The 26,188-nt window shown below is 38.2% G+C and overlaps 1 protein-coding gene across 1 annotated transcript in view; it reads right to left on the bottom strand.

Annotated features, from left to right (window-relative positions):
• The window catches only part of LOC129430540 (uncharacterized), an 89,377-nt gene that overhangs the window by 26,370 nt on the left and 36,819 nt on the right, over window positions 1–26,188 (bottom strand). Inside the window, exons 9-28 of the mRNA XM_073875600.1 lie at window positions 25,326–25,379; window positions 24,674–24,718; window positions 22,460–22,513; window positions 22,112–22,156; window positions 21,186–21,239; window positions 21,046–21,090; window positions 15,093–15,146; window positions 14,951–14,995; window positions 14,570–14,623; window positions 14,407–14,460; window positions 13,300–13,353; window positions 10,035–10,088; window positions 9,901–9,954; window positions 8,793–8,837; window positions 8,645–8,698; window positions 8,435–8,479; window positions 3,480–3,533; window positions 3,149–3,202; window positions 3,006–3,059; window positions 2,848–2,901 (exon numbers count right to left, since the gene is read on the bottom strand). Of these exons, the coding sequence (XP_073731701.1) occupies window positions 2,848–2,901; window positions 3,006–3,059; window positions 3,149–3,202; window positions 3,480–3,533; window positions 8,435–8,479; window positions 8,645–8,698; window positions 8,793–8,837; window positions 9,901–9,954; window positions 10,035–10,088; window positions 13,300–13,353; window positions 14,407–14,460; window positions 14,570–14,623; window positions 14,951–14,995; window positions 15,093–15,146; window positions 21,046–21,090; window positions 21,186–21,239; window positions 22,112–22,156; window positions 22,460–22,513; window positions 24,674–24,718; window positions 25,326–25,379 (1,026 nt within the window). The remainder of the gene's footprint in view (window positions 1–2,847; window positions 2,902–3,005; window positions 3,060–3,148; window positions 3,203–3,479; window positions 3,534–8,434; window positions 8,480–8,644; window positions 8,699–8,792; window positions 8,838–9,900; window positions 9,955–10,034; window positions 10,089–13,299; window positions 13,354–14,406; window positions 14,461–14,569; window positions 14,624–14,950; window positions 14,996–15,092; window positions 15,147–21,045; window positions 21,091–21,185; window positions 21,240–22,111; window positions 22,157–22,459; window positions 22,514–24,673; window positions 24,719–25,325; window positions 25,380–26,188) is intronic.

Raw genomic sequence — 26,188 nt, 5'->3', positions numbered from 1 at the left:
GGCTTTGTTCCAGACTATAGTCAATGCTCTTGATGTCTTATTCATCTGTCTGACTGCCATGTTTTCACACAGGAGTTTAAACGCGGCTGTCTTCACCGTCATTAAAGTCCGATCTGTTCTGCACAGATTCAAACAAAACAAAGAGAAATGTTCATTTAATGAATGACTTTGACACTGAAGTGTGTGTCTTTGCTTGCAGCCTGAATCATTAGTGCATCTTTCACCTTCATCTTCATTACACACTCATGTTTTATTTTCATTTAAAGTCACTTGAAATATAAATTAAGGGATTACACACGTTACTAATATTGTTTCTGTACCTTTAGGATTTAAATGTTTTTATTTTATTACAGATCTAGGTCTAGTAAATGACATCCCAAATAACTGAAGCACTAACCTTAACTCAAGAATTGATTGATAAACCACATGACATGTTACTGAAAATAAAGTTGATTCTCATAAAACCAGAATCTGTCCAGCTCAAATTCAAACCAAAATCATAAAAACATAAAACTGCACTGAGTTTAAAAGAACATGAAGTAGCATAAAAACCTTATTACATTTGTGACTTAATTATCATTACAGTAAATGTGATCTGGATGTGTTTTGATGAGAATCACAGAGATGAAATCTGGAGATATGTTAACTTGAGGTCATACTGAGTCTGAACACCAGATGTCGCTGTGCTTTATTCTGCAAACATGTTTTAAATCAAATCTGTGTTCGAGGCACATCACATCTACAATAACTAGAAAGCCCTATTCAGACGGGATTAGTTTTACAGAGGGACGTCTGATAAATTCCTGCTTCTCAAAGGTCCTCTTTGGGATTTTAATCCCTTCTACATTTCAAAAAAAGATTTTAAAGAAAAATTTATTTTTGTCTTGTTTTCAGTAAAAATATCTTAAAATAAGATGCTTTTTCTTGATGAGCAAAACGACCCAAGAAAATAAGTCTAGTTTTAAGACCAAAAAAATCAAATTTACGTGATTTTGTGCGTAAAACAAGCAAAAAAAAAATCTGCCAATGAGGTAAGCAAATTTTTCTTGAAATTGTCTTGAATTTAGTGTTTAAGAAAAATTTTCAAGATTTTTTTGCTTATCCCATTTTTGTTTGTTTTATGCAAAAAAATTAATCACTTAAATTTGATATTTTTGGTCTAAAAACTAGACTTATTTTCTTGGGTCATTAAGCTCATAAAGAAAAAGCATATTAACTAAAGAATTTTTTGATATTTTTACTGAAAACAAGACAAAAATACTAAGAATTTTTTTTCTTAAAAATAATTGTTTGCAGTGTAAACAGACACACTGCAAAAATTACTTTCTTACTTAGTATTTTTGTCTTGTTTTCAGTAAAAATATCAAAAAAATTCCTAAATTAAGATGTATTTTATTGATGAGCAAAATGTCTAGTTTTTAGACAAAAAAATAACCTTTTTTAGTAAATTAGTGCTTAAAGGTGCAGTGTGTAAATTTTAGCGGCATCTAGTGGTGAGGTTGCGAATTGCAACCAACGGCTCAGTCCTATGCTTACCCCTCACTTTTGAAACGCATAGCAAACCTACGGTAGCCGCCACCGGACACACACGTCATCGTCAGAGACAACTTAGTAAAAAAAATTTGTCCGTTAAGGGCTTCTGTAGAAACATGGTGGCACAAAATGGCGGCTTCCATGTAAGGGGACCCTCTGTGTATGCAGATAAAAGGGTCTCATCCTAATGTAATAAACACATAACGGTTCATTATGAAAGGTATTTATACACCCCTGATAATGTAGTTTTGTATATTATTGTGCATTTCTGTCAAGAGAACCTTCTAAAAATTACACACTGCACCTTTAAAACAAGCAAAAGAAATAAAAAAGGTGCGGTGTGTAAATTTTAGCGGCATCTAGTGGTGAGGTTGCGAATTGCAACATACGATTCAGTCCACTGCTTACCTCTTGCTTTTGAAACACATAGAGAAGCTACGGCAGCCGCCACCGGACAAACATGTCATCGCTGGAGACAACTTAGTAAAAAAGTTTGTAAGTTAAGGGCTTCTTTAGAAACATGGCAGCACAAAACGGCAACTTCCATGTAAGGGGACCCTCTGTGTATGTAGATAAAAAGGTCTCATTCTAAGGCAATAAACACATAACGGTTCAATATGAAAGGTCTTTATACACCCCTGATAATATAGTTTTGTTTATTATTTTGCATTTCTGTGAAGAGATCCTTCTAAAAATTACACACTGCACCTTTAATTAAAAAAACATTTTTATTCCATTGGCAGATTTTTTGCTTGTTTTAAGCACAAATTCGCTTAAAATATTTTATGTCTAAAAACTAGACTTATTTTCCTAGGTCATTTTGCTCATCAAGAAAATACATCTAAATTTAATTTAATTTACTGAAAACAAGACAAAAAAATACTAAGAAAATTACTTTTTCCAGTGGACTAATAACAGGATAACCTGTGAATTATTGTCCTGTCTGAATCGATACATAAAATCACAGACGTTGTGGGGGACACGTTGAAACTCAAACAATGTTCGGAAAACGAATCCCGTCCGAATAGTAGTTAACACACTTCCGACTTTCTTCACTCGACTGCTTCGGTTTAAACGTTAATGCTCATTGCTGTCACTGTGAAGAGGTTTATTACAGCAGTTAACAACTTTATCCATGAATGATTTTCTCAGATGTTAAATGTGAAGTCAAATTGTGAACCCAATTCCAAGGTTTCCACTTCTTCCAAATTTCTCCAGACCAGACCAACATTATGACTGGTTTAAAGGATCAAAAGTGACGTCATTTAAAGAACAAAGAAACAGAAATGTATCTTTATTCACTTCATGTCTTACCCTTCGTCCTTTTGGTCCAGAAACACCTGCTGTTCCTCTCGGCCCTTGAGGACCCTTAAAAAAACAGACAGACAAAAATCAAATCAAATGATTAAGTGAAGAATGATTGAATTTGAAGGATTATTCAGATGAGAACAAAGGATTATGGGTAAACTTACCGGTGGGCCTTGTGGGCCAAAATCCCCCGGACCTCCGGGAAGACCTGGATATCCCTGACATAGCGAAAGAGAGAAAACACAGCGTTAACACAACCTGCTCATTTAAGCAACACAAGTTTATTTAAAGTGTTGTAAGTCATTACCATTGATCCTTTCTCTCCTGGAGGACCTAAAGCACCAGGAGGACCTCGCTCTCCCTAAAACACATACAGTCATTTGTAAACAGGCCTTAATAAGTGGACATCAGATGAATGAGACGTACTTCCAACTGACTTTGAATGTGAAACCCAAACAATCTGAATCTGTCTAACATTCCTTCACCTGAAATAACATCAAGTACTGTATGTGTGCTTCGGTGCATATCCCATAATCCTGTGTGCCACATCAGCGGTTGTAGAAAAACTAAAGTCTCTATATGATTCTCTTGCTGTATTGTCTATTATACTAAATCTCAGACTTCTTCTTTCTTTATACCTTTTCTCCAGGTTGTCCGGTCACTCCTGTCGTCCCGGTCAACCCCACCGGACCCTGAACAATACAGAGATTAAACACAAGTTAAACTGTTCTCAAATCAGAATCTACAGAACATTCAGAGAAACAACCCTGTCAACAAATCTCTTCTGATTATAAAGAGTTTGTGGTGCTTCAAACATGTACATGTGTAGACTGACTGTATGGTTTTGTCTGTATGTAATGGGTCAGGTATGGGACAGGAAGGTTTCTGAATGTTTCTCAGTATAAACCTTCAATCTAAAGCCCTCAGGAAATCTTCAAAGCCTTGATTTACTGTAGACGTCCACTGACAGCCGATTTGTCATATAATAATAAATACATGACCACAAGTCTTCTCTGACATCAACCTGGACACCACAAACTTATCCAATGTCAACATATTCATTTATAAAAAACTTGAAATATTAAATATAAGTTTATTTCTGTAATGATTTTTTTAATGTTGCCAATGAATTGAATGGTAGCATCTCAGGTGAAATTTACAAATGTGACCCTAGACCACAAAACAAGTTATATGTTGCACGGGTATATTTGTAGCAATAGCATTGTATGAGTAAAAAAATAGATTTTTATGCCAAAAATAATTAGGATATTTAGTAAAGATCAAGATATTTTGTAAACTTTATAAATCAAAAATTTCTTTTTGTGTGTGGATGCAGTTGTTAAGGACTTCATCTGGACAACTTTAAAGGCGATTTTCTCAATATTTTGATTTTTTTCAAATATTGTCCTATCCTAACAAACCATACATCAATGGGAAGCTTATTTATCCATCATTTCGATGATTTAAATAACTGTTTTTTTAGTCCAGGGTCAAAAATATGAATAACACTATTTAACTTTGGCTTCATAAAGGTAATTTGGTTAATTATAAGAGTAAGATAGTATTTATCCATGACAAGCTGTTTGCTCAAAGCCCTGATATTTCAATTCAATTCAAATGTAATTATATAGAGCTTTTCACAATTTTGCATTCTTACAAAACAGCTTTAAATGGAATTTCAATGTATTTATTAGACTGTGAATATAACCAGAATATTACTGGAAATACAAACGTATCTAATAATGAACTGTTTTTAAAACAAAACAATATTAAAGAGAATTTGCTATTTAAAGGTGGGGTGCATGATTAAAAAAAAACACTTTGGAAAACTAAGTCGGTCTGAGTACCAAAGCACACTTGTAGCCAATCAGCAATAAGGGGCGTGTATACTAACCAACATCGTTGCCTGGGTTGCGTATGTGTGGGGCGGGTCTATGAAAAGAAGGTCCAGATTTTATTGGGGTAGGGGCGTGTTTGTTTACAGTAGGTGATTTCAAATATCAACATTGGCTTTCAGAGATCATGCACCCCGCCTTTAAGATCCCTAAATGTTTGCTGTTACGCAATCTCACATGTGAATACTTCTTTCTCAACATTGAACACGTTTACATTAAACTCATAATCACAGCATGTATAATCATATTAAAACAGGTGGGGTAAACCATGTAAACACTTTAATTGCATCTTTAGCGCACTGAAGTGCGTGTGTTTTTGTCATGCACCTTAAGTGCAAATTCGTTTTAAAGTCACAATGAAATTGAAATAAAAAACTGTAATTTGTTTTGGAAATAGTCTGTTTTTTTCTGAGCTTCATTATTTTTTTTAAATCCTCAAAACGATCTCTCTTTACTTCTGGTTATATGGTACGACAGGTGGGAGGTGCCCAGGAAAAGATTGCAGCGATTAGCAAATAGCAACATGACTCAACTTCAAACAATCCAATCAGTTCTCAATGGACAAATTTTTTTAATTTCCAGAGATGATAAATGTAACCCCAGGGAAAAATAGACAATCGCTACTTCTGTTTTTATGGCAACATTAAATTTGACCTTAGGAAGTTTTCTCTGAACTCTGTCAACATGACTGTCAATACACCAAATAGACCAATAGAAATAATCGCATTATTGGTGTACATGTAAACGCAGTCAATGTCTCACACTGTCCTCAGATTTTCAGGAGGACATCAAGATCATCAATCAAACGTCAGAGATCCTATATTTGTGCATGTCTTATTTTCTCCAAGTATTGTTTTGGAGAAACATCTGAGAAGAGCGAGTGAAACAACAGTGATGATAGTTCAAGTTCAGCCTTCTGAAGAACCAAGCAAAAGAAAAAAAGGTTTCTGTAAGCACTCCAGACATCACACATGTTTTACTGGAAAGAGGCCAAGTTTTAAAGCATTTCCCAGTGCATGCTGGGATTAAGGAGATTTTCCACATTTTCCTGGAAGAGCGGAGCAACGGCCAGAAGAAACTGCTGTAACAAACGTAATATCACATCATCACATCTCTGTGAGAACAGATATACAGCAGCTCTTACTGAAGGAAAACACTCAGATAGACCTTCCAGATCGCTCAGGAACATCAAACATCATCCAAAACATCTTTGGTTAGAACAGAAGCTCAGATTTATCTCTCATTAACCTTCACTAACTCATCTTTCTGCCGCATTATGGCAACAACAGAAGCTTATACACCTTTAAAATAAACCTTTTAATTTAAACCCAATCAGGTTTAACAAGCTCACCTCATTTTAAAGAGAATTTTATTGTGTAGCTCTGCAGAAAAGCGTCTATGTGCGACGCTTTGAAGAGCCCATAAACCAACATGCTGACCTAAAGAGCCTGAGAAAAGATTACAGCTCAACCATTTTCCTTTCATCTGCTCTCATCGTGTTCATTTGGAAAGTGATGTCATGGCATTCATTAAAGAGCTTGTGTTGAACAGACGAGGGGCAGTCGGACCCCCGCACAGAGCTGATCTCTAGTCCTTCACACATGTTAAACTATAGATACTGTAACACACAAACTACAACACTAATCTGACATCACTTTGTGTCTCTCTGTCACGTCTAAATCATCAGAGGATTTTAGTGGCAGGAAAGATAAATCCTCCTCACTTAGCTCATAAACTCCCATCTGAAGATCAAGTGGGAAATGCAAGATAAACGCAATCTCAGCATCTCTCTGAAACATCATCACTCGACAGAGAGGAACATTTGAAGATCACTTCATGGGAGCGAGGGAGATTCTCATGAAAGCTCTTTCAAATGCTCAGTTTCTCACACAGCATTATTTCATCACAACAAACAATCAGTTCACATGAAAACCAACACACGGCATCTCTCTGAAACTTTACAACTGTAGAGTCTGACAAACTGATGTGCCAAGAACCATAAACTGTCTGTACTGGATACAAAAACCTTTTACTACTGCAGAAAAACACTGACATTCAACATACAGAGAGAGAAACAGACAGACAGAGAAACAAGGAGACTGACAGATAGAGAGACAGACAAATAGACAGACAGACAGACAGACAGACAGACAGACACACAAGAAGACAGACATAGCAACAGACAGATATACAAGAAGACTGACAGTCAAACAAGGAGACAGACAGACAGACAGAGACCGACAGTGAGACAGACAGAGAGACATAAAGACATACAGTCAGAGAAGGAGACAAAGAGATAGACAGACAGGGAGAGAAACAGACAGACAAGGAGACAGACAGACAGAGAGACAGACAGACAAGGAGACAGACAAACAGACAGATAGACAAGAAGGCAGACAAACAAACTGGGACAGACAGACAAGGAGACAGACAGACAGACAGACAGACAGACAGACAGACAAACTAGGAGAGACAGACAGAGAGACAAGGAGAATGACAGTGAGAGAAGGAGACAGACAGACAGACAGACAGACAGACAAGAAGAGACAGACAGACAGACAGACAGACAAACAAGAAGACTGACAGTCAGACAAGGAGACTAACAGTCAGGGAGACCAAAAGCGAGACAGACAGACAGACATGGAGACAGACAGACAAACTAGGAGAGACAGACAGACAGACAGACAGACAGACAGACAGACAGACAGACAGACAGACAGGCAAGGAGAATGACAGTAAGAAAAGGAGACAGACAGTCAGACAAAGCGCCAGACAAGGAGACAGATAGACAAACAGACAAGAAGAGAGACAGACTGACAAGAGACTGACAGTCAGACAAGGAGACAGAGACACAGACAGAAAGACAGACAGAAAGACAAGAAGAGAGAGACAGACAGGGAGACCAAGAGAGAAACAGATAGACAGACAAGGAGACAGACAAGGAAACCGGCAGACATATAGACAAGAAGACTGACAGACAGGGACACACACAGACAGACAGATAGACAGACAGGTAGACAGACAAAAAGACAGAGAGGGACTGACAGAGACAGGGAGATAGACAGAGACAGACAGACAGACAAACAGACAGACAGACAGACAGACAGATAGAGAGAGAGACAGATGGACCAACAGATAGACAGACAGACAGACAGATAGATAGAGAGAGAGACAGATGGACCAACAGATAGACAGACAGACAGACAGACAGATAGACAGATAGATAGAGAGAGAGACAGATGGACCAACAGATAGACAGACAGACAGACAGACAGACAGATAGACAGATAGATAGAGAGACAGATGGACCAACAGATAGACAGACAGACAGACAGATAGACAGATAGATAGAGAGAGAGAGACAGATGGACCAACAGATAGACAGACAGTCAGACAAAAAGACAGAGAGGGACTGACAGAGACAGGGAGATAGACAGAGACAGACAGACAGACAGACAGATAGAGAGAGAGAGAGACAGATGGACCAACAGATAGACAGACAAACAGACAGACAGGCAGAGAGAGAGACAGATGGACCAACAGATAGACAGACAGACAGACAGACAGATAGACAGACAGATAGATAGAGAGAGAGAGACAGACAGATGGACCAACAGATAGACAGACATCCAGACAGACAGGCAGAGAGAGAGAGACAGAGAGACAGACAGACGGGAGAGAGACAAACTTATACTCACAGGTGGGCCAATTTTCCCAACAATTCCGAGATCACCGACTTCTCCCTGAAACAAAGAAAAGAAACTGTTGGGTTTAACTGAAAAGCCTTGAAAACATCAGTAAACACTACAGCATGATAAACAATAAGTGTGCATTCAGTTCAACATTATTTGCTCTTTTCTTCTTGTTCGGTGTTTGGCACAAAGCTGATAGAAGAGATGTATGATTACCTTCAGACCTTCAAGTCCGGGTTCTCCAATCAAACCTTTCCGACCGTGTCTGCCCTGCAGTGAAGAGAGACATACACTTAACACACTATACTGCAAAGAACACATGAAGTTAAATTGAAATGAAAGCCAGAAATAAAAAGACACTTACAGTGGGACCAGGATTTCCAGGTGGGCCTGGAGGGCCTTCATCTCCCTGGAGAAACACATAAGGAACAGTTTTAGTAAACATCACGATGACATTCTTTCATCACACAACAAGAGAGCTCGAGCTACACGAGAAACAACGTGATGATGGAACATCTGTGTGTGATAAATATAACCAACTTTTACCAAGACCAAATCAATACACCACAAATCAACGTTGCTTCTTTATTTTTATCTTTATTTCATTTTGCACAACCTTTTTTTGTAAGCATGAAGTATTTGCAATAGATTGGACACAGCCCAGCTGCAAATGCTTTGGCAAAACACATGTATAGTTTTTGTCATGCCAATAATGCACGAAACTAAATCTCTCATCATTTATTCACCCTCGTGATATTCTAGATGTATTAGACGTTCTATCTCCAGCTGAATATATTTAACTTGTTAAACATGTTATTCTCACATAGAGATTAAAATAATTCAAATGATTCCAGTGTGTTAGTAAAACAATATGTTTGTGAGAAAAAACAACAACCATATTTATTACTGCGAGTGGCAAGTTTGGCAAGTTTGAATATGGCAGCACATCAATAACATTGAATTTCATTGGCTTTCACATGTCTTCTAGTAGTCGTATACGGGTTTCATTATAAATATTTAATAACGCACTGGAGTCATTTGAAACACTTTGATGATGGATGGATGGGATTTTGGAGCTTCGCAACGTCTTTTTTTTTTCATTTAAATTATCACAACAATGTGTGAAAATTATTTCCTGAACAAAGAAGAAAAATGTATGAGAATTTAATGTCAAAGCAATAAAACAGACAATTAATCGTCATAACTATCAAAGTCCTAAAACAGGCAATTAATCGTCATAATCGCCACAATTCATTAGACGATTAACCGTCAGCCAAATTTCATAATCATGACAGCTTTAATTGAAACTTTGTAAAACGAAGGCTGGTTGTGTTTTATATTTTATATCATAGTACAAACACATATAACATCACACACTGCACGCTCCTGAGGTGAAGTGGTGTTATAATGTAGCTTTATCAAATTTTACCCAAATTACATCTGTCGAATCATAAATGAGATAAGCGCTTTACCTCTGTTCCTTTTGGCCCTGGTGGTCCCTGGGGACCTCTGTCTCCTTGAATACCCTACAAAAGTACAAATACAAATACATAAGCGATGCACTAAAAGCTCAAAAGCTTTAGAGATTTAAAATAATGCTTTGTACCTTTGGTCCCAGGGGCCCGTTTGGCCCTGGTGCTCCGATGTCTCCTGGAAAACCCTAACAAACATGAGAAAAATGAGAGAAATACATAAAACTGCATTGTGATGTTGACATTACACTCACCGCATTAGGGGATAAATGAATATGAGTTTAGCCACTCCCACCTGTCATCAGGCCACGCCCACTCAATATAAATAAGGCTCGATGAGGAACAGGTGGAGGTTGCGTACGTGACAAAATTTTAGCGCATTCTTCATCAACAGTTATTTATATTTAACAAACTACACTATTAAAGGGCCACTTAACAACAGATATTTAAAAATATTAATAAATACATTTAGCCATTCAGATTTACAATGGTATACATCTCCCATCACATCTGCTGGGTTTAGAGGAACAAAAGCAAACAGTTCAAATCAATATAAAAATGTCTTTTTACATAGTTTGTTGTATTTCTGAGCAGGTTTAAAAAGAGAAATCTCTGACAATAACACACCCAATAGGAGCAGTAATGTGTATTGAGCAGTATGACAGCATGTAATAATACAGAAGTACCACTAGAGGGCCGATATAAACAATCCGCGTCAGACGGGCTGCTTTCATCCATTTGCCACACAGATGCTTTTCAATCTAAACTGAAAACCAAACCCACAGCTACATTTGTAACCCAAGACAAATCCCATCTACCAAAGTCAAAACTAACATAGACCTTGAGAACGTGAATGCAAAGTGGAAAAAAGACAGAATTAACACTGTATAGCTATTTATTTAACACAATAAACAGGACGCATGTGATTAATGCTTTGTTGTAGTAAAATGAGAACGCTTCAATGGAAAGTAGGTTTTAAGTTACAGCATCTGAAGGCCACATGGATCAAATCCTTTCAAAGTCAATTAGACTATGATCTCAGATCAAACCCTACAGAAGTTAACCTTTATACATCCTCTGAAGTGTGCAACCACAAACAACCAAACCGACTCTATCAATCTTTAGTCTCAGACATTTCACTAAATGTCATGCGGGCCATAATGAAGCTCTTACATTTACATGAAGAGATCGTCTGACTGACATATAAACTTTAAACTGGAGGAAATTCTGCTCAGTTTGAGTGACAGCTGTGAAGAAGGAAGCAGGTTTGGTTCTGAATTAAGCCAAATGTCAAATTCCCTGACTTTCACTAACTAAAAAGCTGAAATTTCATGACCTATGTTTGAAATAAATGTCTGTTTAGATTGTAGTCTTACTTGAAATCAGTGAAGGCTTGGACCCGGAAATGGCATTCCTTACGTCACAACTTATCAAACGGGTTACATTTTGATAAATGCACACAAAAATTTAAAGAGACAAACAAAATCCCTAATATTCCATGACTTCCAAAATATATATAAAATTCCCTGATTTTCAATGTTTGGAACAGACCTTTTAAAATTCCATGATATTCCAAAAATTCCATGACCAAGTACAAAATGACCCTATTTGAGTGGGAGCAAAAAAGCACTGTTTTCATGTCTGTACCTTTAAATGCAAACGAGTTACAGCTCCTCCCTCCCTTACAAACAGACAGTGAGCACTCTCAGCTAAAATTAAATCTGATTCATGTGAATACAGTCTGAGACAGTAGTATCTGTAGCTGCATTAGCACTATAGATTTTAGGTCAAATTAACTAGTCAATCAGTGGCCGTGGGTGGGGCTTTATCAATATGATGTCACATTAACAAGAGAATCAAAACGGCATGTCTAAAGAGACTGCTTTGTATTAATGATGATTAAAAAAGTAATGTGTGGATTTTTTTCATTGTAGGGTGGTTGTGTTCACTCACTGCCAACCAAGGCTTTGAACTGGTTCATGGAACGAAAACAAAAACCAGAAACGTTTGATGTTTTGCAAGGAACAGAAACGAAACCAGAAACTTAAAAAATATATGTTCCGGAACAGAACCGTTTATTTAAAATAATGGTAACCGGTTAATACCGTTATTTTTTTCATTCTTTGACAAGATTTCTGTGCAATATAACTCGGTGAAGTTCACTTCCGCTCGTCGTTGACTCATCTGAGAAATGATAATTGCAGCAAGTAGTCTACTCAAGCCCAAGTCTCTAATGCTCAATCATAAGAGGTAAATATTGTAATATTGTAAAATACATTAATTTATCATGAATTCTGTGTAATTAAACATAAAAAAATAAGGCTACTAACCAAAAGCACAACTTTTTTGTATAATTTAATGTGTGTTTTAGTAAATTGTTGAGTTTAGAACAGTTTTTGTCGCGAAGGAATGCACCATACACAAGGGGGGCCGCACAATGAAAGAGTTTGGGAAACACTGGTGTAACGGATTGCAGTTGATCCGTGATCCGTACAGATCATGACCCACGGTTCGGCTCGCATGCGATGTGCGGATTAATACGCAAATTTAAATAGGGTGAAAGTTGATCATTTGCACGTGTTCCAAAGGCTTGCAAATATTAACACTTAAGTGATTTTAAACAATTTAACCGCTAAAAGACACTAAAGTGAGCAATTTTCTGTACGCACATGCGGTTGAATGTGTCCGGTCCAACTCCGCCCTTCAAAGATCAGAACTCTTGATGTTTAAACTTGAAAGAGAGTTGCGCTACTGTGTCTCATACTTTAGTCTATTAAATACATTTGATGAATAAAGCACTGAAAAACGACGTAATTTTCACTTTATGTAGAGCGAGTGTTTATGCTGCGTCTTCTTCCCAAAACGTTGTTTGAAATTCGACCTCCGTCTGTGTGTGTGCACGTTTAAGTGCACTCAACAAATGTAGGCATGTCAGAATTACAGTTATGCCGCTTACATAATGTAGCCTTTTTTATGGTTTGATGACAAGATAGAGACTTAAGGAAAATTATGTAGAATAATAATTTAAGTTTAATGTCCTAATGATCAGCCTATTTGTATGTCCCACAGCTGACATGGAATGTTATTAACCGATTTGGGAACTTTATTATTTTGTTCTAACCGGTTCAGGAATGTCAATTTTAGGGTTGAACTGAAAGCCAGAAATGTTAAAATACTGTTTCTGTTTGGAACAAACCAATTGGGGAAAAAATCTGGTTCAAAGCCCTGCTGCCAACACACATTTATGTCCAGACATCTTTTAAAAGTGGAATTTGCATGATAGGTGCCCTTTAAGTGTATTTCACTGGATATTCTCGAGTAGATGAGCGTGGACGTGTGTGATATTTTCAAAACAAAAGAATGAAAGATTTAGTTATAAAAAGCACCTGACTTTCTTACCTCGGGTCCCGGTGGCCCTGGAGGTCCCTGTGATCCCCGTTCACCCGTTTTCCCCTTTCAGAAAGAGAACATCAGTAAGAAAATTATATAAATATACTCACAGCAACCCATATTCAAGCCAAGTTTATCCCAGTCCTCTCAGATTTCCAACGCCAGGTTTCTGGACAATACTATCTTGTTTAGAGTTAGTCAGCCGATTGAAGCAGTGTGCGGCTAATTTTATTCAAGTTTATTTTCACCCTGTGAAACACCAAATTCAGGTTTTCCTGACATGCATTCGATCCAAAATAATTGCAATCCGGCTAAAGTATCAAAGAGCTGTGGCATTTGTCCTTACTCACCAATGCCAAATATAACCATTAAAAACCTCCATCAAGAGGTCAGGACGTCACAGGATTGACTAAAACCAAATACAGTAAATATAATACACCAAAAAATCTTAAAAGACCAGCAACAAACATGATGTGTAATATTATATAGTAGACAAATATTATTTATATAGACTTCTGACTTTTTATTAGCACTGTACTGTATATTGGCACTGTTTGTGCAAGCACTGTACTGTCAATGCACAATTTTTCACTTTTTACAGTTTTTACTTGCACATTTTGCACCTGAAATACAAATACTTACAAATACTTTCATGCACAAATTATGGCAAGAACAATGAGCATCTGCATTTTAAACACATATGCAAATATATTTATATATACCAGGAATGCACCGATATATCGGCCCGTAATCGGTATCGGCAGATAAAAGCAAATTTTCTCGCTATCCGACATTGATTGTTTAAAAACAGCATTTTATGACATAATAATTTAAAAACAAAGAGTAAAAAAGCAAAACTAAATTATCAGTATCTATCGGTGTCAGCAGATGTCATTTTAAGTAAACAAAAATTGGCACCGAAATTTTCTGTGTTTCTGTGCATCGCTAATATAACTCCTATCTTAAATGACTGCTTTACTCTTCATTCTTTCTTTTATACTGCAAGCATCTGTCACTGACATCTTGCATATGACAAATAAACTTGAGCAATGTGAATATAACAGAGAATCAATCACAGTCAAGTGTAAAGTTCATGATCAACACGTGTGGTCTTACAGGTGGACCTGGTTTTCCTCGAGGTCCTGGTGGTCCGGGATTCCCAGCTGTGCCCTACAGCAACACAAACAAATCTCAAATCTCTATTCTGTCTGCCATAAAATACCACAAAAACACACAGTTTATATTATATATACACTATATGGGTTTTCCTGAAACTCACCTTGTCGCCATGGTAACCCATTTCTCCTGGTTCACCCCTTAATCCAGGTTCCCCCTAAATCGTTTAGTAACACAGAGATTAAAGAATAAAGACAGCATACAAAACACAGAGCTCGCTGGTCAACCAGAACTTGTCATGTCATCTGTACCGCGGTAGATTTGTTTACACAGTTATCAGAGGAGAGGAAGAAAGAAAGACGCATGTGAAAATACAACATGAGGGAGCGATTAACCCACAAAATTACAACATGATTATGTTGTATATCAACCATTTAAATGCTAAATGAACTATATCAATGTACTGTATTTGTATATGCAAATACACATTAATGACCCCGTGTTTACATCATGTTCACTACAATAATAGAAATATTTAAATCACCTTATCACCTTTCATTCCAGGTGGCCCCGCCCCTCCACTCAAGCCCTGCCAATCAGAGAACAAGTACAGCAGGAGAGTCTTCAGTATCCGGCCAATGAGATTAAAACAACACAGATTGAGTCGTAATGCGAGCTGCCGTTACCTGAGGTCCCCCAATTCCTGGAAATCCACGAGGTCCCTCAGGTCCAACATCACCCTGTGAGAGCATCACAGTTACAAACATCAGCATCACGTGACTTGAGATCAAAGAGCATCATTGGTCAAACATTCATACAGTAAAATGTAAATTGTAACACAACATCGTAAGTAACTTTGACTCATGAGTGTTTCATAGATGTGGCAACTGAGTTCTGCTGAAGATCAAAAACACAACAAAAAAGTACCACATCAGAACACACAACTCTACAACTACATCATTTACTCTATAATTCTTTACAGATTTTGTCGTGTGATGGACATGAAATTACAGTTTTATGGGGATGTTCCCAATCCACCCGTCTGCCACAACATGACGTTAGTCACCATGAATTTCTGCCTTTCTACAAACAACAGAAAGTGACAGGAAACTTAAAATCCTTAAGAACTCATTCACATGCGAAGTCTGTAAAATGAATCATGACAGTCTAATCCGGTTCATTGAAGTTAATGTCAGTGAGATGGGGTCACCGTCCTGTACACATGACAGTCATGTACCCCATTCACACAGCACTTTGATCCCAGAACATTTCTGTAAAATTATCAGAGAGGTTTCTGTGTGAACACAAACGCGTCTTTAAACAATCTGGGATCGCTCCCTAACATTGCCGTAACATTCATGGAAAGCGTTCTGTGTGAACAAGATGCAGAAACAATGCCACAAGGGGCGTGCCGAAGTGAGGACGCGTGTGTCATAACAACAAGAAGTTATGTTTACGCAGATCAACTTTTATGATGAGAAATGTCTGCAAACTGGACTGAAGCAGAGATCAGGGAGCTCATCACTATCAGCGCTGAAGCTGAGATCATTCACCAGCATGACAGAACAAAGCATCACATGCTCCTCCTCATCATCTTATCATAAACTAAATGCGCGTGGTTTCTCGAGAGAAAATCACGGATAATTAACAAACTTCGGACGCTGTGGAAAAAACCTAACAAGTGCAGGACCTTGAATACATCACATGTCTTTTTACGGGATCTTCTTAAAGTATGTATGTGTGAATGCACCCACAGATTCTGGAAAATCATTGGCAGTGTGAATGAACCAAAAATCAAACAATCCTGGACACATTTTTAGTGTATTTATCATAGTCTCTATGTGAAAAGGGCTATGCATGCATATACACTCACCTAAAGGATTATTAGGAACACCTGTTCAGTTTCATATTATTGCAATTATCTTATCAACCAATCAAATGGCAGTTGCTTCAATGCATTTAGGGGTGTGGTTCTGTTCAAGACCATCTCCTGAACTCCAAACTGAATGTCAGAATGGGAAAAAAAGGCGTTTTAACCTATTTTGAGCGTGGCATGGTTGTTGGTGCCAGACGGGCCGGCCTAAGTATTTCACAATCTGCTCAGTTACTGGGATTTTCACGCACAAACATTTCTAGGGTTTACAAAGAATGGTGTGAAAAGGGAAAAACATCCAGTATGCGGCAGTCCTGTGGGTGAAAATGCCTTGTTGATGTTAACCACTCGTTACAACCGAGGTATGCAGCAAAGCATTTGTGAAGCCACAACACGCACAACCTTGAGGCGGATGGGCTACAACAGCAGAAGACCCCACCGGGTACCACTCATCTCCACTTTAAATAGGAAAAAGAGGCTACAATTTGCACGAACTCAACAAAATTGGAAAGTTGAAGACTGAAAAAAAATTTTCTGGTCTGATGAGTCTCGATTTCTGTTGAGACATTCAGATTGTAGAGTCAAAATTTGGCATAAACAGAATGAGAACATGGATCGATCATGCCTTGTTAGCACTGTGCAGGCTGGTGGTGGTGGTGTAATAGTGTGGGGGATGTTTTCTTGGCACACTTTAGGCCCCTTAGTGCCAATTGAGCATCGTTTAAATGCCACAGCCTACCTGAGCATTGTTTCTGACCATGTCCATCCCTTTATCACATCCTCTGATGGCTACTTCCAGCAGGATAATGCACCATGTCACAAAGCTCGAATCATTTCAAATTGCTTTCTTGAACATGACAATGAGTTCACTGTACTAAAATGGCCCCCACAGTCACCAGATCTCAACCCAATAGAGCATCTTTGGGATGTGGTGGAACGGGAGCTTCGTGCCCTGGATGTGCATCCCACAAATCTCCATCAACTGCAAGATACTATCCTATCAATATGGGCCAACATTTCTAAAGAATGCTTTCAGCACCTTGTTGAATCAATGGGGGTCACAGTATTAGTATGGTGTTCCTAATAATTCTTTAGGTGAGTGTATATGAATGTTCATTAAAACCTTGCTAAAACAGCCAAGCCTGTGGTGGTCTAAGACTTTACTGTTTAAATGTACTATACAAAGTAACTACACAACTGTTTTCAGTTCAACACTACAGAATGATGGAGCACAAGTACTGAAGTCAGTCTATCTACAGTATGTTGTGTTTGTTTGTTGGGCTGTTTCTCATTCTTCAGGTTCACCATCAGCATCTAACAAAATCCATCAGCGCAGAGCATTTCTAATAAACTCCATTAATGTCTTACAGCCTCCGGATATACACACACATCTCAGATCTTTCTCTTTGTGAAAACTATTCCTACTTGTAAACACAGCTTTGTGTACTCAACACAACATGTTAAACGCTCTCTCATTTGTAAAGGATTAAAGTGTCTGCTAAATGAAAATAAATCTGTGGTACCTTCAGCATAGTTTCTATAGCTTTATGACAACATTGGCCTGACATAAGCATCATTCAGTATTATATTTTTAGCTGTGCACTCCACAAACACACACACACACACACTAATGTGAGTTAATGCTTGAGCTAACAGATGTAAAAATAAAACCCACCCGAAATAACATCTGAACATCACCATCTGAGGTACATCATCGTATAAGGTGGTTTAATCTGTATTTAAGCATAAAACATGGTATTACCCTGGTAAATGCTGTTAGTGGTTGAAACAGCTGTTGTGTTTAAAGGACTGTAGAGGAGGATTGTGAAGAAGACCAGATGCATCCACATGAACATGAACAAATCAAACACACTCCATAAAACCACTTTCACTCTGTCTACAGATGGTCACAGAAGAAAGAGATGGATAACATTTATTACATCCATCTGCTCATCCAGGACTTGAGAAGATGGAGATTTATCTGGGAATGACCCAAAGTCTTGTAAAAGAGAAGCTGTTTTGGTAGTGTTGTGTAGGACGAATGAGAGATGACGCATGAATATAAACCTACAACTTTAAAGTAAAAATACTTGATACAACACATAAACAAGGTATTATTAATGCAACATAAATGAGTTTTTACAATGCAATGACATTTCTAATAAATAAGGTAACTTTAATGAAAACTGACCAAGACTATGGATGCGTCCGAAATCGCATACTCGTGACAGTAGGTACTGGATTAGATGAAGTATCTACTCATTGACTGTTAAAACAGTAGGTACTATGTAGTATGAATAGTATGAATGAATTCGAACATACTACATCCGCCATGTTGAGACATCACATTATATATGTCATTAGTCCTTAACAATTTAACCACAAAGGAACGCTGTTTAATGTATTTGCAAATGCTTTTAGACGTTTTTAAATAAAACATCTCCTTCTTCTTCTTCATCAGGTCTCTCCCGGGTCCATCGAATAAACACTAGTAATAGATCATCCGGTTACTTTTCACAAACTGTTTTTGGAATGCTATGAATTTCGGACATAGTACTCACCTAGCCTACTGCTTTTCGCCTACTATAGACGGTTTCATAGATGCACGCGCGTTGTTGCGATTACGTATCTGTACCAAAGGGAAGCTCCCGTTCCACCACATCCCAAAGATGCCCTATTGGGTTGATATCTGGTGACTGTGGGGGCCATTTTAGTACAGTGAACTCATTGTCACGTTCAAGAAACCAATTTGAAATGATTCGAGCTTTGTGACATGGTGCATTATCCTGCTGGAAGTAGCCATCAGAGAGGATGAGTACATGGTGGTCATAAAGGGATGGACATGGTCAGAAACAATGCTCAGGTAGGCCGTGGCATTTAAATGATGCCCGATTGGCACTAAAGTGTGCCAAGAAAACATCCCTCACACCATTACATTAATGAGAATTTGACAGGTGTTCCTAATAATCCTTTAGGTGAGAGTATATGTAATGAATAAGAGTCAATAAGGGAATAGCTGACAGGTGAGGGATTGATAATGACGATCAGGTGAGGAAGAGTGGAGGATGATGGGAAATGAAGTGCAGAAGGGAATGAACAGGGAAAATTGATGACAGACTGGGAATGTGACAGAATCTAGATGTGATGATATTAATGCACACAGAACCAACTTCAGGACCTGATGTGAAATTTACTAAAGGCAGAATGAATCTCACACACATCCTCAAACACAATAAACAGTAGCGATCTCTCTAAACTTATTTCTACACCTCTAACTGTCAGATCACAGTCACAGACAGGCAAACACTGATGACCTGTCCACTGGCAACAGATCCAGGAACACATCAGGAAAAAGCATTAACAGAACCTGTGTCACAACAGACATCACTACTGGCTGTAACATCAATCTTTAAATCATCGTCTGTCATATCTACAGCAGTGAAAAGCTTCTGACATCTCTGTCTGCCATTCTGCCATTGCGGTCAGAGCAGTCTGAATAAACATGAAACCACACAGCACACCTTTCACCAAAACATCCATCAGAGAAGAAAACCATAGACGTAAAAAATATGGACGTAGGTTTGTGAAGCTCAAATTTGACAAATCCTGCCGTCACCATCTTGGCAGCGTGTCACTCACGGATAACTGAAAATGGGCAAAGAGGTGGAACATGGGTAGACCCGAGGGGCCTGGTTGCTAAAAACACACCCACCTAGCTCAACGGTAGTGAGAGCAGCGGCAATTCACCTGTCACTCAAGTGACCACGCCCCCTTAATTATGCAGAACTTTAAGGCTTAAAGCAGTGGTTCCCAAACTTTTTCAGGGTGCGGACCCCTTGTGTACGGTGCATTCCTTTGCGGCCCCCCCAAAGAAAATTTGTGACAAAAAACTGTTCTAAAACTCAATATTTTAATAAAAAAAAACATTAAATTATACAAAAAAGTAGTGCTTTTGGTTAGTAGCCTTATTTTTTTAGGTTTAATTAGCAGAATTCGTGATAAATTAATGTATTTCATAAAATGTCATAAAACTGGGGCCCCCCTGGCACCATCTCGCGGCCCCCAGTTTGAAAACCACTGGCTTAAAGGAACAGTATGTAAGAAATTTATATCAATTAATCATAAAATGGCCCTGATATGTCACTAGACATTAAAAAAATCATTTTCATTTCAAATACTTATATCACTGATAACAGTGGTCTGGCCAGGATATTGTCATTTAAAAAGTGGAGTTGCAGCCCTCAACTGATGTTTTGTGGTCATTTTGTGTATTGGCCACCAGCTTTGTGATTGCAATACCAGTTTTGGCCACAATCCTACATACTGTTCCTTTAAACGGATGGGTAATAAAAAAAATTTACCCCCCTCACAGTTCTCATGAAGGGCAAAATTAGCTATATAGACCAAAAAGACTCTTTGCGCGAGGCTGTAAACACGTTTATTTCTGCTGTGAAGTTTTTTCGCATTTTAACATTGGGGTCTATGGGATTGCCTGCCTTTTGGAGCCTCTAGTGACCAGTCGATGAATTGCAGTTTAAGTCACTTCCATGTTGGATTTACGAAAGAGACTGGAAGGTTGCCCCTTGGAGAAAACATCAGACGATGCCCTGCCAACCACATCACACATTCAGAAGACCTGGAAACTGACGGATCATATATACTTTCTTTCTTTCTTTCTCTCTCTCTCTCTCTCTCTTTTATTTGTGCACTGATGTTGAGAATCTTACTGTAAGTTATATGTAGACATGTATGTGTGCAGGACTCACTCGGAGACCAGGAAAACCTCTGCTGCCAGTTCCTCCAACAGGACCCTAAAAACAGAAATGCAAAAATGACTTTTTAAGTCTTCAGCATTTACTTTGGATAACCATCAGGTGATAAACTAACGATGGTGGAGACCCTGTACCTCATTTCCGTCCGGTCCAGGTGGTCCTCTTTCACCCGCCTCGCCCACAACACCCTGTTAAAATACAAATGACTTTACAGCATCTTTCCACATCACTCATTCATCTACTGAAGTGTTTTAAATGCTCGCGCCCCGGGGCAACACCGTTCCATGATGCAATGTTTCAGACACGCAGCGATCGGTGCGGCTCCTTTGAGTCTTAACCTGACTGTACTGCAGACATTCAGTGCCATCTGATGGGTGACTTCTAATAGTCTGAAGCTATAAGTGTGTTTTTCACAAATTAACAATTAGACAATTACATTTTTTTGATGTTGTGCACAAAAATAAAGTGTGCTGAGCCAATGAGGCTTTTTTTAAATGCATTAATGTGCTGATGCAGCGCTTAGATTCAATCTGCATGTTGTGTCGTTCAGACGCCGCCGGCCTTTGAATATTTTCCAATGAGCTTTCATCCACTCAACATGTATCTGATGAATCACTCGCGCCTGTAGAAAACAGGCATAGAGCCCGGAGAACACAGAAGACCTCTGTCATGATTTTAACAAGTTTGAGGTTTTTCCATGGTTTATCGCAAACCTTTCTTCTCAACTCTCCTGAAATCCTCCGGACTGATAAACATCTTACTGTATATTCACTTACAGTATTAAAGGTGTGTTTCGATTAGCTTTAGTGACACTTTCTCTTTCACGTACATCACACAGGAACATTAAACCTCCAATGCATTTTAAAAACACTTCAGTCTTTATGTCTTATAGTTGCATAACATATCATTCCTCAGTAATTCTCCTGAATAATGCAGCTGGTCGCCAGATGAGAAAATCTTTCTTTCTACCCACAAGTAACTTCACGATTTGGCAGTCTTACATACGCATCACTCATTTGCATAAAGACTCTTGATGAATGCTGAGAAAATGAGATCTCACCTGTCTTCCTTTAGGACCCTTGATTCCCGCAGGACCTGGAATTCCCTGGAACGCATGAAGAAGATCAAAAGTCACTAAACAATGCATCCCATCTGACATGCATGCATTATTCTGCACCGGGGGGCGCTATCAATCTAAACTATCTTATCTTCTACATTTTTAAGTCTATATTTAAGACGTTCAACTCATGTTTGAGTCATTCAATTTGGACTCTGCAGGTACAGCAAGTCTCCGTCCATCAGTCTCAACATTTCGACTACACATCCAAAAAAGCAAAAGATGATTGCCTGACATATGCATAAACTGTCAAATAGCTTTCAATTTTTAGGATTTGCATGTGAGACTTACTCTCTCTCCCTCCAATCCTGGTGGTCCTGCAACTCCTGGAGGTCCGATGAAGCCCTGACACATAAAACACAGACACAAGTTAATTCATCTAATGTCACTAACTCAACCTGATCATTCAATGAATGCATTTTAAGTCAATAATTATAAAAAAATACATAAATATTTGCTCATACATTCACTGATGATGAGAGAGACAGAGAGTGAGTGAGTGATTTTGTTTGTCGTAGGGGGCGGAGCTTCAAACATCACATTCTTCTGTCTTGTTAAGTGAGATCAAATGTACTATCAGTCAAAGATGAAAGAAATCTCTCTCTCTTTTCTCTCGCTCTCTCTCTCTCTGCTGTATTTGTACATTCCTATACACTGGCATTAATCCAGATGTTGAAAGCACTTGTGAAGCTGAAGCAGAAAGCAACATGTCTTCTCTGAGTTTACTTATTCATACTATGAGCTTTTTTCATCTATTTCTACGAGCTTTTTTTTAGCTTTCCAACATACATGCCTGTATATAGTATATAAAATGTTAAAGACCATGTAAAGTTAGAAATGTATTGCTGAAACACGTTACAAAGACTGTGAACTATGTAGTACTGAATTGTGGAGTTACAGTGTTTTACAGTTTTTCCACATTTACGTGTTTAGGATTATTTGGGCGGGGCTAAAACGGTGGCTTGATGACGCACTGGAACCATCAAGCATGGCCCCGCCCCTAACTATAATCGCGAGCATCCATTCAGGTTGCAGCAGTATTTGAAAGTTAAAAGAGGCGGTAGCTTTCCCGCAAGTGGGCGTGGTTTCAGCAGCAGTGAGAGCGGACACGCCCCCAGTGTTGAGAGCAGAGAATCCTGACTGTTTTTCCAAGATTTTGAACTTTTTTTATTTATTTAGAAGTCATTTAATATTGGACTTTACAAGGACTTTAACTCTTTCCCTGCCATTGATGAGTTATCTCGTCACTTAAAGTCGCCATGCACATGGTGACGTATTGAAACCGGCTTTCATCGGACTGGATCTGAATTTGTCCAGCGAGATCTGATTGGATCATTTGAAGTTGGGTCATGTTGCTTTTTGCTAATCGCAGCGATCTTCTCCCGGACCCCACACACCTGCCATACCATATGACCAGAAGTAAAGAGAGATGAGAGGGGAGGAGATTTGGGTTTTTTGATTGAAGATTATGAGGGCACATGATTTTTTGAAAAGTAATGAAGCTCACAGATAAGTTATCTGTAAAAAATACCACAATATTCCAAAACAAATGACAGTTTTTCATTTTATTTTCATGGCGACCACTCTCTGACACTGACGCTTTCCTGACAAGTTTTTACGGTAATCTGTAATCTGTCCGCTATTATCCACAAGATGGCGCTCTTACCCAATTTATAAAAAAATACAAGAAAAACTAATTTGATATTTTTTATAAACTCCATGTTTGTTTTGATAATCGTTCTGAATCTAATCTCTAACAAAATTGCTTTATAAAAATGCTGGCAGGCAACTTAAAAAAAAGGCTGGGAGGGAATGAGTGAAGTATAAATTTAAAACAAGTAAACCTAAATTAAGTGAGAACAGGGTTAAATTCCTAAAATGTGAATGAACACCCTACTGAAAAATCCAGCTTAAACCAGCATAAGCTGGTAGCTGGTTTAAGGTGGTTTACGCTGGTCCTCCCAGCCTGACAAATGCTGGTGGGCCAGCTGGTATTCCAGCCTGACCAGCTAAGTCCAGCTAGACCAGCTTAAAATGTGACCAAAACACAGCTAGACCAGCTTGCTAAACCAGAAAAACCAGCTTCCTACACCAAGCTGGAGACCAGCTAAAACCAGCTCACCAGCTTATGCTGGTCTTAGCTGGATTTTTCAGTAGGGCAGTCATCTTGTGAACACAGATTTACTTTATACTGTACATGCTGCATCCTCAATATCACTTTCTATCCTGCATCATTGTTTGATGAAATCCCTTTTAAAAAGCCATGATTCACATTCACAGTGTGTCAACACACTCATACAACAGTGATGTATTTGATGACTTCCTACATGTAACTAGACTTAATTTGTCTCTCTTTTCAAAGCAATTCAAGTCATATGTCGCAGTAACAATTCTCAGTGAATAGCACAGATCTCAGATCAGTTTAGACTCAATCTTCTCAGGATATTAACCCTACACTGTCACGCAGTTTCAACAGAAAACCAAGAGATAACACTGTATACATACATTGACACCTTTGGGTCCTGGGTTTCCCTCAGGTCCGGCCAAACCCTGCGTAAGAAAAGCAATGTGATTACAAACATCAGACACATAAACAAAATCTCAGAGAACGAGTTCTTCTCATTGCATTAAGGAAATGAAGCCTTTTTCTAAGAACTTTAATGTTTGTGGCAATTACTTTTATAAGAATGAAGGATTTAATGTGTAAGATGCAAGCTATCAGATTTGATTCAAAAACACAACTGACATTTCATTTAAATGTTGTACGTGGTCAAAGTGTGAAAACTTCATATAAGTAATAAGATATCTGGTGCAGCGTAAAAGCTGAAGTAAATATTTTACTGAAGTAGACAAAACTAACAGTACTCGGGTTACACTGGACATGTTCAGAATAGATTATTACCATACTACTCGTACTAGGAATGTAGTATGTGTACTATAAACAGTGTGCACATTTATTTTAAGACTTGGTTGCATACTATTTCACCAAATTCTTAAAAAATATCAGTAAATATACAATATAAACTTTGTATATTCATACTATTGCTCTTAAACATTCTTCCGATTTTAGGATCAGTTTTCCCAGTCAAGAAATGCCACAGATGAAATTCTAGTTGTTGTATTTTTCGTTGTTTTTAGTGGATATTGGTCACTGCACCTGCCTGCCAGGGTAACCTGCCGCTCCAGCTACACCCGGCAGTCCTGGTAAACCCTGAGGAGAAGAGAGAAAAGTGAATGATGGATGAGAAGACCTGCCAGAGGATGAATAGAGACTCTATTGTTCTTTGTGTGCATCTCTCTCTCTCTCTCTCTCTCTCTCTCTCTCTCTCTCTCTCTCTCTCTCTCTATTATAGCTCCATGATTTTGGATGGATCTGTTGGGTGACCCTGGCTGAAGTCCAGACGTCCGCTTCTCGACTCCTGGACTTCAGTGTGGATCATCTCTGCATCAGATGAGTGGATATAAAGACGGCGCTTTGTGACTTAATGAAACTTTCAGTGTATTAAGTTCCAGAACCTTCCGGTCTCGATTATTGAGGAGGTACAAAGACACAACTCATAGATGTGTTTAATGCCATGTCAAACAAACCGGCAAAATGTGTGTTTGAATAGAAACACTGTATAAAAAAAAATTATTAAATTAAGATGCTTTTTCTTGAGCAAAACGACCCAAGAAAATAAGTCTAGTTTTTTTAACCAAAAATATCAAAAATCTGCCAATAAGGTAATTTTTCTTGAATTTTTCTTGAATTTAGTGTTGAAGAAAAATGTTCAAGATTTTTTGCTTAACCCATTGGCAGATTTTTTTGCTTGTTTTATGCACAAAACCACTTAAATGTGATATCTTTGGTCTAAAATCTAGACTTATTTTCTTGGGTCATTTTGCTCATCAAGAAAAAGCATCTTAATTTAAGAATTTTTAGATATTTTTACTTAAAAAACAAGACAAAAATACTAAGATTTTTCTTTTTTGAAAATATTTTTTTTTCAGTGTATGAAGAAAAGAAAGTGAAGTCACAAA

This window comes from Misgurnus anguillicaudatus, chromosome 13 (assembly GCF_027580225.2).
Source record: "Misgurnus anguillicaudatus chromosome 13, ASM2758022v2, whole genome shotgun sequence".
NCBI lineage: Eukaryota > Metazoa > Chordata > Actinopteri > Cypriniformes > Cobitidae > Misgurnus > Misgurnus anguillicaudatus.
This window is presented reverse-complemented; position numbering and strand designations above follow the sequence as displayed.